Source organism: Daucus carota, chromosome 2 (assembly GCF_001625215.2).
Source record: "Daucus carota subsp. sativus chromosome 2, DH1 v3.0, whole genome shotgun sequence".
Taxonomy (NCBI): domain Eukaryota; kingdom Viridiplantae; phylum Streptophyta; class Magnoliopsida; order Apiales; family Apiaceae; genus Daucus; species Daucus carota.
This window is the reverse complement of record NC_030382.2, coordinates 43,789,522-43,804,685: the sequence shown is the minus strand read 5'-3', so window position 1 is coordinate 43,804,685 and position 15,164 is coordinate 43,789,522. Positions and strand designations below refer to the sequence as shown.

Sequence of the window (15,164 nt, the reverse complement as noted above, 5' to 3'; positions counted from 1 at the left end):
ATCTACAGATGAGAAAAAAGAACCGGGCAGGTCCCAATTATTGAGCGAGTAAAGCAACGTGTCCTTCTTCTTCTTCCAAGAACCTCATGTAATCTACTTATATATACATACACATATACATACAGTCAACCACAACCATCATATCTCTTTTACCATTCTCTTTCAACACTTTAATAAATCTTGTTTGTATGAACCATCTAAGACTACATATTTTATTTCTTTATCAATTAGTATGAGGTTCCTGTTTTTTACATTATTTAATCTGTTGTTTTAGTTGGTTTATAAATTGGGTCAGTCAAGAATAATATTATATACACTCGTATATAATTATAAAAACTAGTATCCAACTCTAAACCCAACTCACTTTACCTTGTCAATCTGTTCTGTTTGTTGTCATTTATTGGTTTAGAGTAAAGTTGGGTCATCTTTTTCTTGAATTTCTGAGCTCAAAGATGAAATCTTGATCCTAAAGGTTGAATCTTTAATCTGATAATGGGGTCTTGTGGATCCAAACCCACAGGATGTGGGATGGGTATTCGGAGGAAAAATAAACCGACCCGGAAAAGATTAGTTGTCAGGAAGACATCTTCTTTGTCTCATAAGCTTAATCAAGTTGATTCCTCTGTTTCTATTGATCGATCTTATTGTAATCCTACTTATCAAGGTATCTTTTTTCTTGTAATCTGACAGAATATTTTGTTGTTGATTCTTTGTTTTTTATATTGCTATGTAATGTTTTTAGATGTTTTCTGAAGTTACAGTTTTGTGCTTATTTTGATATGCATTTTGTTATATATGAATGAGTTCTTTAGGCTAAGACTGAAATGTTATGTTGAAGCTTAATTATAAGATTACTTTTATATTCGATGAATTGTATGTCATGTTTAGTGTTTGGTAACCACTTCAATTGATTGTCGGTATGGTTCTCTTATGTAATTTTTGCTTGGCTTGTTTTTATGGTGGTGTACGAAACAGTAAATTCAGATTCATGGTTTGATCCTGTGTTGGTGGTTGAGTCAGATGAAGATGATGACTTTTATAGCATTCAAGATGGTAATGCTTGATGTCTGCTGAAAGAGTTTTCCATTTTTTTATCATCTATATGCCGTTACGGCTGATTTTTGTTGCTTACATTCACAGATATGTCTTTGAATGGCTCCGGGTCAACTGTTGTGACTCCAAGATGTTCAGATTATGTTAATCATAATGGCACTGGTCCAACATTTGTTACCTCAGACCCTTCAGTACATCCAAGTACTGTACTGGAAGATAATTCGGAAGATAATCAAAATGAGGGAAAAGTTATGGTAGATAATATAGCTACTTACGTTGATGAAAGTGCTGGTGGGGAAGACATGGGAATGCTGCACAACTGTGGACTCCTCCCTAATAATTGCTTGCCTTGTCTTGCCGGTACTGCCTCTTCCTCAGACGAAAAGAGAAAATCGCTAAGCTCAAGCCCAAAGAAAAAAGCAGCGTTAAGACTTTCCTTTAAATGGAGAGATGGACCGGCTGCTCCCACAATATGTAAGTTCTGCTACTACATCCCCCCTATGTTATCATGTGCAAATGTTAGTCTCTATACTATGATTTTTTTAATGTTTAATACACTAATAAAAGAGGAAGTTTACAACTAAAATTTCTGCATCTTAATAAGTTTTTTTTTTTTGCGAAGACTACTTGTTAATTAGTTTAGATGAGAAAAATCAACAAATCTTGGTGTAATTATAGCTTGAGAAGAATCGTAAGTTTCCTTTGGAAAAGTGCATTATCTGGCATTATCTGGTGAGGTATATGCTTTTTTACAAGATATGAGGATTGAGGGCTGCCATTTGGTAATTTAAGTAAAGAATTAATAAATTGCATTGGACAAGCTATATCATGCTTGATTTCAGGGTTTTCATGATTTCTGGTGCTGATATTTTTGCTTCTATATCAGTGTCACCAAGACCTCCCCTGCACAGACCTATAGCAGGTTCTCAGGTTCCATATTGTCCAATTGAGAAGAGATTGTCTGATAGTTGGTCACCTATTGAGCCAAGTACTTTCAAAGTCCGGGGGCAGAACTATCTAAGGTTAGAGCAAACCATATATATATTTTGTTTAAGCTTATACTATATTTTTTATTACGTTAGTCAAAGTGGCGTATGGAACTCTAGTTCACCAATTGGATTTCTCGAGTCTTGTAAAATTTTCTCTTCTAATTTGAAGACCTTATTTAAACTCCCAACTCTTGACAGGGATAAAAAGAAAGAAGCTGCTCCAAATCATGCAGCATTTTCTCCTTTTGGTGTTGATGTGTTTGTATCTCCAAGAAAAATTGACCACATCGCACGCTTTGTGGAACTTCCTGTTATTGAGTCATCAGGAAAAGTTCCTTCCATCCTTGTAGTAAACCTTCAGGTATATATGTACTTCCTAGATATATCTATAGAACAAATGGTTTTGGTGAATCTTAGTGTGCCTATTTTTTTCTTTATATTTTTTAACATCATAAATAGTAGTATAAATGAAGTTTTAGTTTGGAAATGGAAACTCCTGGTGGATGCGTTAAATTGCCATGCCACATAATGGTAGCAACCATATATGATCAATGATTATATTTGTATTCTGTCCATTTGTCTGTGTTTCAGATACCATTATATCCGGTCACAATATTTCAAAATGATTATGATGGAGAAGGAATGAGCTATGTTCTTTACTTTAAGCTATCAGAAAGTTATTTAAAGGAAATGCCACTACATTTCCAAGAAAGTATTAGGGTAAGATCTCGTGTTTCCTGTTCCGTGTGTCACATTTGGTCACATTATTGTACTTTTAAAACAAGTTAATGAGATAAATTGGAGCTTATAATACTTCTTGTTGCACCATCTTTTACTTGCCCTTTCACCTTATATACATGATATTTTATGGAACAGAGATTAATTGACGATGAAGTGGAGAAAGTCAAGGGTTTTGCTTTGGATACTGTCGCACCATATAGGGAAAGATTGAAGATCTTGGGTCGAATAGCAAATATGGAGGACATTAACTTGAGTGCAGCTGAAAAGAAGCTTATGAATGCTTACAATGAAAAGCCTGTACTTTCGCGTCCTCAACATAAATTTTTCTCGGTAAAGTATTTAGTATTTTCCATTATTAGTTGTTTGTCTATAAATGATGCACCATTTTATCTTTTTTGGTCCATAATCTCTTTTCTTTTTATGAAACCTTGCATAGTTGCATTTAACAAATACATCTAGCTTAATTTCTCGCCAACCTTATCCAAAACCAGAAGCTTTTACTGAAATAATGATCTTCATTCATCATGATGTCCTCTGGCGTATGAGGATAACCTTGTTTGTTGTACCTTTTTTTAAACCACATGCAGGACTGATAATATTCATCTTGTGAAGTAAATGATATGTTTGCACCATAGTCCATATATATGCATTTATTGTCCAAAAGGTTAAACTAGCTAGTAGAATTTACAAATAAGTTTTGAAGTTTCTTCTTTTAAAATTTAATAATGGAAGATTTACAGTACTGTGACTTCATATATTTCTTCTTGAATCTCTTACAGGGAGAAAACTACTTTGAGATTGATTTAGACATGCACAGATTCAGTTACATTTCAAGAAAAGGTTTTGAAGCGTTCCAAGAAAGATTAAAGTTCTGTATTCTGGATTTCTGTTTGACTATACAGGTAATTTTTGCCCTTCGGCAATTTCTGAAAAAGTGCTTATTCCAGTTCTATGTCAACTCTCATCTGATATCTGTTCTTTTTGTCTAATTTGAAACAGGGAAACAAACCGGAAGAGTTGCCAGAATGCATCTTGTGTTGTGTGCGATTGAAAGAAATCGACTACACTAACTTTCATCAACTAGCATTGTGACCCGGGTATTTTTGTACCCGAATTCGATTAAATTCATTACTTGACTGTGTTGGAGCTTATGACTTTTCTTTGGGGGCTTCATCCATTTTCTTGAGCTCGTACGCAATCCTGTATACTATGAACCTCTTATTCAATTGTGTAAAAATGGCAATTTGAGTGTACAGTTCTGAAACAAATGAAATGTAATAAAAAATTAATAAAAGAGTGTAATTCTTGATTTTCTCTGTACAGAACTATATAGATGTCCAATTCAATCTAAGGCCTGTCTGTAATAGCTTTGTATAATCAGAGACGTTTTCGAGCTTATACCAAAAAGACAAAAGTGATTAAAGAGACTAAATAATCTTTAGTGACTATGGAAAGAGGAAAAAATGGTTCCAGTTGCCAGTTGGTCTACAACATGGCTGTAGAAATGCAAAATACAAAAACAAGTCATGCTGAACCTGCTTTGTAATTCAATCAAACCTAATCAATTACTATACTTGAACAACTATAGGTAACACTATAGCTGGTTTGCAGCTGATCCACAACACTACAGTGGACGTCCAGCGGAAAAAAAGTGGTGAATGTGAAAAATCTTAAGAGGATGCGATTTTTCGCTGAATGATACAACATCCTGTGTATATGCATCAAAAACTTGGACTCTTTTTTTCTGCTAAACTAAATAGTTAAATACAATACTCCGTGTTTTGTGATATCCGCCCCCATAACGTTTTGAACATGATCAGCTACTCGCCTACTCTGCAGCTTGACTATGTTGAATACTTAAGTCAGTATGACCACAAAAGAAACATTAAATTGTCAGAAACCATGATATTCAACTGCTAAGGCTTCATTTGTTCCCTAGATGAGATTAATATAAAACTCGTTTTTTCCACTTTTCTTTATTTCTAACATTTGCGAAGAAACAAGCACAAAAAAGTACAATTCTTTGCTTTATTAAAAAAATGTAGGTCAATTTAAGTTCCTGTTAAGATTCTTATGAAGAACACACATTGCAACTCTTTCTACAATATCCCTTCTCAACCTTGGAACCAACCATGTAATGAGGATTCCTTTCGCATTCACCTGCAGCAGCCCACAGAGCACATTTCTCATGTTCATCAGCGCAGACCTTGTTTGTGGTTTGTGGTACGTCGAATGATCTTACGTGAATCCACTTGGTAGCAGACCACTTTTCACCCTCAATCACAGGACAGCTCCCGTGCAAGCTCAGTGAATCTGTAGTTGCATCAGGATGGAGACTGAAAAAGAGCAAAGCATCGCCCTTTTGAGGTTTCACTGCAAGCATTGCATAGGAGATGTGTTAAAACTTATTACTATGAATTCTTAGTTAATAATAAGCAACGATGTTCTGGGGCGTAAATACTTATGAACTCTAATAAGGAATTACCCGAGTAACCTTGCTTAGCACAATCTGACATACTATCATCCTTTGTCTGAGTGCCTTCCTACAAAAATATATATGCTGCAGTTGGCTTATGAGGAGAAAGCAAGAAGACTACAAAAATCTATATCATTACCAAATCAAAAACTAAAAATTACCACTGATCTGGGGAAAACTGTTTCCCCACCATTCTCAACATTTGACAGATACATTAGTACTGTAGCCACCCTGTGACCTCCCCAATCCCGATTAGCCTTGTCGTGGAAAAAATCATAATGTGGCTCATACTTCTGACCATGCTCATAATGCAGTATTTGCATAGCTTCTCCGTTTTCTGGGTACAACGTTGTTGGTCAGATACCCAAATGAAGTTCTCAGTCCTTTTGTAGTAACATAAGTGTAAATCTGATACACAAAAATTTACCTACAGGAAGAAATGTCCAAGCAGCTATGCGTGATTCAATGCCAGCAACTACTTCATCCTATATCGTTTGTGCAGTGAGTAAACAGTGCACGAACACATCAGAAATGAGGGGTAGTCATAATATATAGAGCTTGTAACGATTGTGCAACTCCACGCTATCCTAAGGTAGACTAACGCGACATACTGTACTTATTGAACGACTTTGGGGGAAATAGTTAGTACAACAAGACTAACCTGAGCTTTCCACAGAAACATGCCAGAGCTTGTCCGGACCTCGCTCTCAATACTTTTACCAGAGTCATTGTCAGCAACCATAGACTTCTCCAGCTTGTCCTTGGCCTGATCAAAACATCCAAATTAAGCCAAACCGAAAAGTTCTTTTAAAATGGATAAATTATAGTAACAAAACAAAATACAAACTAAAATCACAATTTCGTATGTGAAACCCCAGACAAACCAGAAGAATTAGATGATCACACTCCTCTTCTGTCAGAAAATTCTTGTGCAAAAATGCCCTGTTCGCTTCAAGAAACATATATACCAGATTCTTTAGATACAATCAATTAATCGCGCATCATATAAACACACACACACACACACACGTGTGCAGACACCGCGCAGCACACATTGTGTGCACGCACTAAATTAAAAGTTAGATATGACCTGGGACGCCAAGAAAGTTGGATGACCCTTGTAGGATCAAAAGTAGCAGAAGAAGCTCCTCCGGTGATCAATCCTTCTTCTTGCCTGAGAATTCGAAGATTACTTAATCAGTTAATCTGCAGTCTTCAATTTTTAACATCTAATAATTTCATCACACACTATAAACTTAAACAAACACATACAAATTTCTGCTCTGGCGCCATCCAAGGGAACGGAGAGTCGAGTGAGACAAAAACAAGATAAAAATTAGAAAACGTAAGAACAAGTTCTGATGAAAATCCATTAGAGATGATGAAGAAAAATTCTGGTTTCGGTATGATTTAAGGAAGATGGAGGCTACAATACAATACAGATACTAAAAAGTATTTTATGCAATGAAATGATATCTGTAACATTAAAAGCTGCTGTTTGAAAGTTGCATATCTTGGTGCGTTTTCATTACAGGCCAAATCTGTAAATGCCAGATTGACACGTAGGCCTTTTCTTTGGAATATTTCTTGAAGCACATTTTAGTACACCGCTTTGTTCTTTACAGGAAAATATTATTTTTACACCACTTTCTTCCTTTTCAGGGTCTTTAGTTTGCAACCTTGTAATCTGCTGGATCGCATTTTAAGTCCACTTTTTTAGTAACTGGTTTTTAAGCTGTTCTCTCAGAATATATAAAAGAAATGTTATTAATAATGATGAAAAGAATCCTAAAAACATACTCCACAGTTTATCGATGATAGACCTGTGTTCATCCAGTTGGTTGGTACAAGGTGAAACCCCGATAGCTCTAGAGCCAAAAGCGTCATGCTGTTGATAAATCCTAAGATTGTGTTCACTTGGATGGAATATGATTGGAAAGAACAGAATGAAAAATTATAAAAAGGGTTTATGGAGAAATATTAAATTATGAGAAAATAATGACAAAATATGAGTAAGTCTGATTTTTTAATGATGAAAATTCCGACTTTGCATGTCACTGGTTGTTAGCATAAGGATTGCATAGCCATCGTATGCTTTCACAGAACTATATATAACATTTCCATCGTCTAACTTTTCACATTCTTACAACATTCAAAGATTAACAATCATATTGCCTTCTCAAAAAATTTCAGAATCCCCTCTACTCTCATTTACCAGATCCTGCTCGTCATGGAAATGATCAGTGGCAATTCCCTGTAAGTGCAGCTTGATAGGGGTAAATTAAGAAAATGCCTGAAACCACCACTACCTTCATCATCACATTTATATTAAGTTACAAGCAACCACTTACCCCAGGCAGCAAGTTTTCAACCTGATTGAAATCGGTACAATCTCTGCAGTCATTTTCCTACCTATAGATTCTATCTATCTGATAGCCTTTTGTCCACCCTTCTCTCATTATCAATAGATACAAACAAACAATTTTGCTGTTTCCTGTCATTATATTCATCTTTTACTATTTGCACTGTCGTGGTCTGAAATTATCATTCGATAGTAGGGAACTGATCAGAGTTTCTAGCTTCTTTGCTCCGGTAGTTGGCCTAAGTTGTGTAATATTGCCCACAACAGAGCATGGATCACTGCCACTTTCCCTGCTCCCTATGCACCAACCACCAGGTACAGTCATGTTTCGACCTCGGAACAACAGATCAGAGTCAATCTTGTCCAGCACTGGATCATCTTGATGAAACTTTCTCGCAAATGGCGCATTACTGGCGGTCATCATTTGCATATCCTCAACAGTTAGGTAGTGGGGATGCTGCTTTGGGGGGTTGTCCCATGATATGTAGTGGAGATCACTATTTACAGTGGTGTTTCTAAACTCGTGAGCATTACACGCTACTGTGTGAAAGTATCCTTCAGGAGAAGAGATAAAGTTTGTGTAGTACATAAGGACTGTTCGTGGTAAGTTGTCCCATCCCCATATGCAGTAGTCAATAAAAGGTCTTGACAGTGCCATCCAAGCAGAGCCTGTACGCAAAAATGCAAAGCACAAATGATTTACCAACTTTGCATGAGTGAATATTCTAATGTCTTTAACAAGTGCAAATTAAATCAACCCAAAGGCACCATGTCATTTTTCCTATATATACGTCAGAAATTTAATTTGGAGAATCATAAATTATAAATGCATTTCAAGCAAGAAAGAGTCGTCCTTTGTAACCAGATAATTATTCCTATATAAATGTCTCTAACTCTAATAGACACAATTTTCTTATGTTTCCAAACATAATCAGGCAGTCCATAATTTTTCATCGAATGTGCAAATCATTCCTAGAATTGCCTTCAAAGCCGAAGGTCACCATGCAAATAGCATCTCTGCTACTTGGAGGAGTAAGGATACATGATATAAATGGTGTGTCTGACTCCGTAAACAAGATCACAAAAGTAACATTGCCTTCAGAATTCGGATATGCTTTTTTAAAAGAGCTAGAATGGTGACAGAAAACGGAAAATGTGCAGAAAAGAAGCATGCAATTGGAAAATCAGATCCCAATTTTCAGTATGCTAGAAGTAATATGATAGAAAAAATGTACACATCCTGAGATTCAGTCATATCACAACTTTCAAACCATAGAATGAAATTTCTTGAACTAATGTTTGTAGGGATAATGGAAACTCCAGGCCTGTCCATATGTGTTATTCTTCTTTCTAGTTAAAGGAACTTTTTTCATTATCGGAAATTAAGTTTGTAGAGTTGTTAAGCAACGACAAAGGAAAAACCCTGGTGCAAACATCTGGATTTATGAACTGATCTTTATGGTGATCAGGGAAAGCTCTGATTGCTAGTTAACCAATGCCCATTACACTTCAAAGTCCAACTGTGTATTATTGCCTTTCAGTTATTCATCCTCAGTCTGCTACTCCCTCTGTCCCTCTCATTTGTTTACAGTTACTATTTTGGGATGTCCCTCTCATTTCTTTACATTATCATAAATAGTAAGTTTTTCTCATCATTACACCCACCATCTTCCCTCACTATCTCATATTTAACAATAAAAACTACTATTACACCCACTACTTTCCTCCACTATCTCAAATATATTATTAAATATTGATAGGTCCCACCACTTTACCCACTTTTCATCTAACTTTACTCATTTTTCATACATTGTCTTGGTCTCCGTGTCCCCCTCCAATGTAAACAATTGAGGGGGACGGAGGGAGTATAAACTAGACTATCAAGCCCTCCTCGCTAAATTTCTGCTAGACTACCTATAACTAAAGACTTGAACTTTGAAATGTGAATCAAATTAATTAGTATTGTTGATGAAACTGAATATGTAAGCAAAGTTAGAAATAATAACATGTAATGTCTTAATTAAATTCTTGCTTGGATTAAGATATGAAACAGCACAGAAGCGTAGTGAGAAATCAACTCAAGCAGGAACAGTCATTAGGAAAAGAGATATACAAGTAAGAGAAATTCTAAATAATCTAATTCATGAGTACGTTACACTTTACAGCATTGAAATCAGTATTGATAACTGATAATCATACGATTTTTAAAATACACAGAGAACATCACATAGAGAGTTATGTAAAATTTTAAGATTGTTATCCGGTAGATTACATCATGATGACCCTTGAATCACTTGCATAATAAACAAAAAAATTCTTTTGTTACTAGTTAAACAACTATAATTAAAACCCTAGCATCACTGTACACACTCGATAGTATCTCCAACTCACGAAGAGTCATTTTTCTACGTTATATAAACGTTTAAAATAAACATGATGAATATGCAGAAACAAGTCAATATCAGTGTAACTAGTAGTAAACGAAATGTTCTTCTTGTTATTAGTTAAACAGCTATAGCTCATAGCTGGAAACCTAGCATCAACTGTATGCACTTGACATCATTTCCAACTTGTTAAGAGTCACTCTCCTATGTCATATAATTTTTTTTATAAACGATCTGATGAATATCAGACACAAGTGCAGATCAAAATATATTTAATAGTAGCTTTGGACCGAGGAAAGGATTTAAGCATCTTATTCATCAGTATTCAGTGACTTTGACAATTTTTTCTTCTTTCGTCACATAAGTAACTTAAGTAAATACTATACAGGATTTGTTGAAGTTATCTAATTAGTTTCGAAGGGAAATCAGCTCAGTGAATTACAGAACAATGCAAGGAAGCAATAAATAGATGATCATAGATTAATAAAACGGTTGTCTGAATGCCTTGGGAAGTTGATATATTGATGATCGTGTATCAACAAAAATGGTTGACAGTTGCTGGGGAAAGGAACCCTCACGGCAATAACTATATTAATAACACTATCGAAGTTATTGCCATGACACATGCTCTTAACAATTGACCAAAATACTCAGTCAAGTAGGTACTCCTTAAATTACCCAATAACATGAGAAAAAGGATGATTACTGTGCTTGCTAGTAAGAAGCTGCTATTAGCATACAAATATAAGTTACTGTTGGTGGTTTTGTGATTATTAGATTGATATTTTGGACATATCTATTGAATTACTCCCTCGACTCTTGTGCTTTTGGTGGCCAATAACAATAGCAATTTCTTGTGCAGTCACAATTGATAACTAGAAGAATTTGTTGCTGGAGAAACATGCTACAGCAAGTCAAATGTAGTACAGAAACTTCAGCACAAGATTACAAGTGTCACACAAAGAAAAAAGAAAAATGGAAAAGATTGAAGTGTGTATAGTTAGTCAAGTACGACACTAGTCACTCGGATTGGTTAGTGGGTATTGTCATGTTTAACACATTATAAGTTTAACAAACCTGATATGTATTTACTCAGAATCTTACCTATATAGTAACATATCCAACAAACAAAACCACTAATGAGTAGTATAATATAGACAATGCAACAGATTCCACAAAGACAACTGTGGTCAGCCAGTTGGGGAAGCACAGTATGATCTAATCAGATATAAATTTGACAACCACAAGCAATATATGCCCAATTTACCTGTAAAAAGCTTAAACGCAGTTGGCACACTCCTCCTCTGCGTAATCCAAAAAACATCACTCTTTTTCGTCAGAAACAACCCCGGATCCACAATCACTGGCTTTGCCCGCTGAAACCTGCATTGATAATAGAACCACCCATTGACGCGATCAAACAAACAATCTACATAAACAACTCTAAAGCAGAACATAAAAAAGAAATGAACTAAATCACTTACTCTTTCCACCCAATATCACTAGTATGATCAATGAAATTCAAATCCCGCGGCAAGTAGGAAAATGTATGAAGCAGATCTAAACATAAAACAAACACAACAATCACAAATCCAACTAAAACACTGAAAAATCACAAGAAATTAACAAAATTCACCATCTTGAGTAACAAGCGGATAATCAGAGGAACTGAGATTAATAAACCAATCCCACTCTCCGCCTTCCTTCAACAACACCGCCGCCGCGTGCAACGTATTCGCCACCATTGTCGGTCCACGATACGTAACCAAATTCGGCTTCCTCATCACAATCACATTCCCAAACCTCCTAAACAAACCAAAATCCCTAACAAACTCAAACAACTCTAACCGCTCCTCCTCCCCCGCCTCCGCCTCAAGATGAACCACATAACGGTTATTCGGATGATACAACGCCAGCAAAGTCCGCCTCAGCATCGCGCCATCTCCCACAGAACCCGAAATGAAGTACGCCAGCCGCGGCGGAGGCGGCAATGTCGAGACTCTCGCCACGTGGAGCTTTGATTCGATGAACAACGAGTCGTCGGAGTAAGTCGCTAGCCGGTAAAACGGGATCAACGGCGTGCCGTCGGAGCAAGTTAGGGTTCCGATGAAGAGAAGAAACAGAGATACAATTGAGCTTATAGCTAACGGGAACATCCATCTCTTCTCCGTTTGGTGCTGCTTGATGTTTGTGTAGTACTTCCTCAGCTGCTTCTTCATTATAGATACAGGTTTTCTGTAAGTATTGTTGAGCGGAATTATAGCTATTTTCCCGCCAAAAGTAGGGAAGATGAGGGGAAGGTTAGAATTTGTGAGTGAGTGGGTGAGTTGGGAGAGAGAGCAAGAGAGAGGAGAGTGATCTGAGAGGGATATAGATACAGATGAGTTGTATGTATGTCTGTATTTTTAGTGAAGGGAATCTCTGCGCTTAATCTGGAGCTATGTTTTAATTTTAATTAAGCTGTGTTAATTAATTAAGTGGTGTTGGTCGTTGGAGTGGGAGTTGGGCGAGGTAAAATGCTGTCGTGGGATCTACCCACAACCACGCTGTTTTTTTTTTACATTTAGTGCATCTATACTATACTCCGAAACATTAAAAGTCTGGTCGGTCGGTATTGGTCAACCTATCTATATAATCAATTATTCTGGCCTATCTATATAGCCAATTATTTTTTTTAATTTGGGCGGGCTTATCTATATAACCAATTATTCTTTTTAATTGAAATATATTATCTTTTTTATATTTCTGACTAAAAATTTCAATCTTCTAAAATAACATCGAGAAACATGGTAATTACTTTTTTTAACTAAAATATATTATCTTTTTATAAATTTTCTAACTAAAAAATCAATCATTTACAATTAATACGGACATGGGCGACATATTTATAGATGTGTGCCAAAACTCTAAACGTCAAATAATAAAAAATAGAGGGATCATTATTATATTGGTCGGGCGGTCGGTACTTGGACCGAAGTACCGGCCTATCTATATAATCAATTATTCTTTTTAACTAAAATAAATTATCTTTTATATATTTTTTAACTAAAAAAACCCAATTTTCTAAAATAACATCGAGCAACATAGTAATTACCTTTTTAATCAAAACGCGTTATCTTTTTCAGATATTCTAACTAAAAAAATCGAGCTTTTACGATTAACACGGCGACATATATATAAAAATATAATATCATTATATATAATTATTAATAATAAATAACATGTGATATTATTCAACCAAAATACATTAATAATTTTTTTTTTAAATACTCTAATGATCTCACATTAAAAGAAATATTACAAATATATCATATACTGTATATTATTACACTATTAAAACCGAAAATAAAGAAGTTTAGTTGGTTGGTTAGTTAGTTGAGTTTAGTGAATCGGTTGGTATTCGGCCCATAAAGCTCTTGAATTTATAACATCTTATAGTATATTTTTTATTATCAATTAAACCAAAACATTAAATTTAGGTTAGTACGATGGGTCGATTTTTGGTTTCATGCGTCCCTTTAAATTATAATATGATTTATATTATATTATTAATTATTAATAACGAAATATTAAAAGATTGATTGGTTAGTTTATATCTGAGTTTATTGGCCTACTTAAATTATAACATGTAAAAAAAATAAACTTTCTGAATAAAATATATATGTTCGACCTAATTTTTAGTTAGCCATTTGAAGGAAATAATAATGAAGAATTTATTCAACGGTTAAATAAAACATTTATTTAACCACATTATTCTATCATAATTTTATTTTTACAATACAATTATGTAAATTTAAAATATATACGATAAAAAACAAATATATTAACCGCCCGTGCATCGCACGGGTTATAAGCTAGTACTATTAACTTGTGTCTCTTTTTTAACGTGAGTTTTTTTACGGAAATTTTGATTCATGGTTTTTTTTTGATATTTTTATTTGTGTAAGAATTATTATTATTAATAAATTGGATCCAATAAAATTTTAACCAGAAAAATCAAAAAGGAGAAAATACAAATTTTAAGATATGCCAACTTTGAATTGTAATGAAAACTTGATATGTGTATTTATGATTATGGTTAGTCGTTTGAACATTAATTTCATATACATTTATCAACTGTGTATACTGTATTACATTAAATATAAAGAAGATAACCAACATATAATCAACATCAATGTAATCATATGACTATAATATGATTTTAACATTACACGTTCACATTATTGTATACTAACATATTCTTTTATATAATTATTATATAATTTTGACGCTACAGGATGTGATGATTGTATATTAACATCTTCCCTTCAATTACTTGAACATATCACTGACATATTTTAAATCATATATATATTATACAAATTTTATATATATTATTTTTATCACATATATTATACTAACTTTATTTTTTATTGTGCTATGCGATCTCATTTTCATCACGGGATAATAGTTCATACAAATCTAATTGTGCAAGATAGTTAAAATGAAATCAACAACCTTTCCTTAACAAAAGTACATCAAAAAAATAATTACACAATTATAATAACATGTCAATATATGATTATAACAACCGTCTTAGTGGAATTTAGTGAGAAATATAATTTTTATAAATTAATATATACGGTCGAGGAATAAGTGATGATGAGTACTTGTGCATTTAAAAACTTATATTTATTAAAATTTGAATAGCCCCATGATTTTTGTCTAATTTAATGGTTAAAAATTCGGACTCAAAGACTCGAATTTAATAATTTCGATTTTAACCTAACACATTTTGAAAGTAGAAAAAGTACTACCTCCGTCTCATTTAATAATTTTGTTTGTCAAAATAAAATGTTTATAATATTTATCCTCGTTTCTGTTCAATAATATTTTTACTATTTTCATAATAATTGATTATCATTAATTCAGACAACTTGTAATTTTTTAAATAAATAACTGTGAAATTCGAATAAAACGGATGGAAACGGGGTTGTATTCACGGATGATTAATACAATTTTGATGATGACAATCATAATAAGACTTATATTTAGTATTTTTTAATATGCGTGAAATTTATAAAGAATTATTAAAATATTGAGAGAATAGTTTTTATTTAATTTAAAAAAAAAGGAAAAAGAATAAAAAAGGGAGAAACATATACGACCGACTCGGCTAC

General features: G+C 34.1%; 3 protein-coding genes across 4 annotated transcripts; 1 reads left to right on the top strand and 2 right to left on the bottom strand.

Moving 5' to 3' along the window:
- Positions 1-4,092, top strand: LOC108210183 (uncharacterized). The gene is made up of 9 exons (XM_017381464.2): positions 1-664; positions 976-1,053; positions 1,141-1,527; positions 1,940-2,075; positions 2,241-2,403; positions 2,634-2,762; positions 2,919-3,113; positions 3,563-3,685; positions 3,783-4,092. The coding sequence occupies exons 1-9, from the start codon at positions 493-495 to the stop codon at positions 3,873-3,875; spliced, it is 1,476 nt and encodes a 491-aa protein (XP_017236953.2). The 5' UTR covers positions 1-492; the 3' UTR covers positions 3,876-4,092.
- A 693-nt stretch (positions 4,093-4,785) lies between these two features.
- Positions 4,786-6,862, bottom strand: LOC108207993 (probable prolyl 4-hydroxylase 6). 2 transcript variants are annotated; one of them, XM_017378459.2, is made up of 8 exons: positions 6,532-6,858; positions 6,350-6,433; positions 6,144-6,201; positions 5,921-6,025; positions 5,687-5,744; positions 5,421-5,596; positions 5,269-5,326; positions 4,786-5,156 (listed from the first exon to the last, which is right to left on the bottom strand). In XM_017378459.2, exons 1-8 carry the CDS (start codon positions 6,630-6,632, stop codon positions 4,855-4,857), a joined length of 942 nt encoding a protein of 313 aa, XP_017233948.1. In that variant the 5' UTR covers positions 6,633-6,858; the 3' UTR covers positions 4,786-4,854. The 2 variants fall into 2 exon arrangements, with proteins under 2 accessions (XP_017233948.1, XP_063943777.1); XM_064087707.1 differs by having other exon boundaries at positions 5,016-5,156; positions 5,269-5,343; positions 6,532-6,862.
- A 486-nt stretch (positions 6,863-7,348) lies between these two features.
- LOC108205649 (beta-glucuronosyltransferase GlcAT14A-like) lies at positions 7,349-12,445 on the bottom strand. Its single transcript, XM_017375645.2, has 4 exons — positions 11,642-12,445; positions 11,490-11,565; positions 11,273-11,388; positions 7,349-8,290 (listed from the first exon to the last, which is right to left on the bottom strand). The coding sequence occupies exons 1-4, from the start codon at positions 12,222-12,224 to the stop codon at positions 7,776-7,778; spliced, it is 1,290 nt and encodes a 429-aa protein (XP_017231134.1). The 5' UTR covers positions 12,225-12,445; the 3' UTR covers positions 7,349-7,775.
- Between the last annotated feature and the right edge of the window lie 2,719 nt (positions 12,446-15,164).

Coding starts and splice junctions, on each gene's coding strand:
- LOC108207993 (XM_017378459.2), bottom strand. CDS start 6,632: ATGGATTTTCATCAGAACTTGTTCTTACGTTTTCTAATTTTTATCTTG. Junction 6,026..6,143: donor GTGATCATCTAATTCTTCTG/GTTTGTCTGGGG, acceptor TGTTTTGATCAG/GCCAAGGACAAGCTGGAGAA. Junction 5,597..5,686: donor TTGGACATTTCTTCCTGTAG/GTAAATTTTTGT, acceptor CGTTGTACCCAG/AAAACGGAGAAGCTATGCAA.
- LOC108210183 (XM_017381464.2), top strand. CDS start 493: ATGGGGTCTTGTGGATCCAAACCCACAGGATGTGGGATGGGTATTCGG. Junction 1,528..1,939: donor ACCGGCTGCTCCCACAATAT/GTAAGTTCTGCT, acceptor CTTCTATATCAG/TGTCACCAAGACCTCCCCTG. Junction 2,076..2,240: donor CGGGGGCAGAACTATCTAAG/GTTAGAGCAAAC, acceptor AACTCTTGACAG/GGATAAAAAGAAAGAAGCTG.
- LOC108205649 (XM_017375645.2), bottom strand. CDS start 12,224: ATGAAGAAGCAGCTGAGGAAGTACTACACAAACATCAAGCAGCACCAA. Junction 11,389..11,489: donor AGTGATATTGGGTGGAAAGA/GTAAGTGATTTA, acceptor TTATCAATGCAG/GTTTCAGCGGGCAAAGCCAG. Junction 8,291..11,272: donor TGCGTTTAAGCTTTTTACAG/GTAAATTGGGCA, acceptor TTTTGCGTACAG/GCTCTGCTTGGATGGCACTG.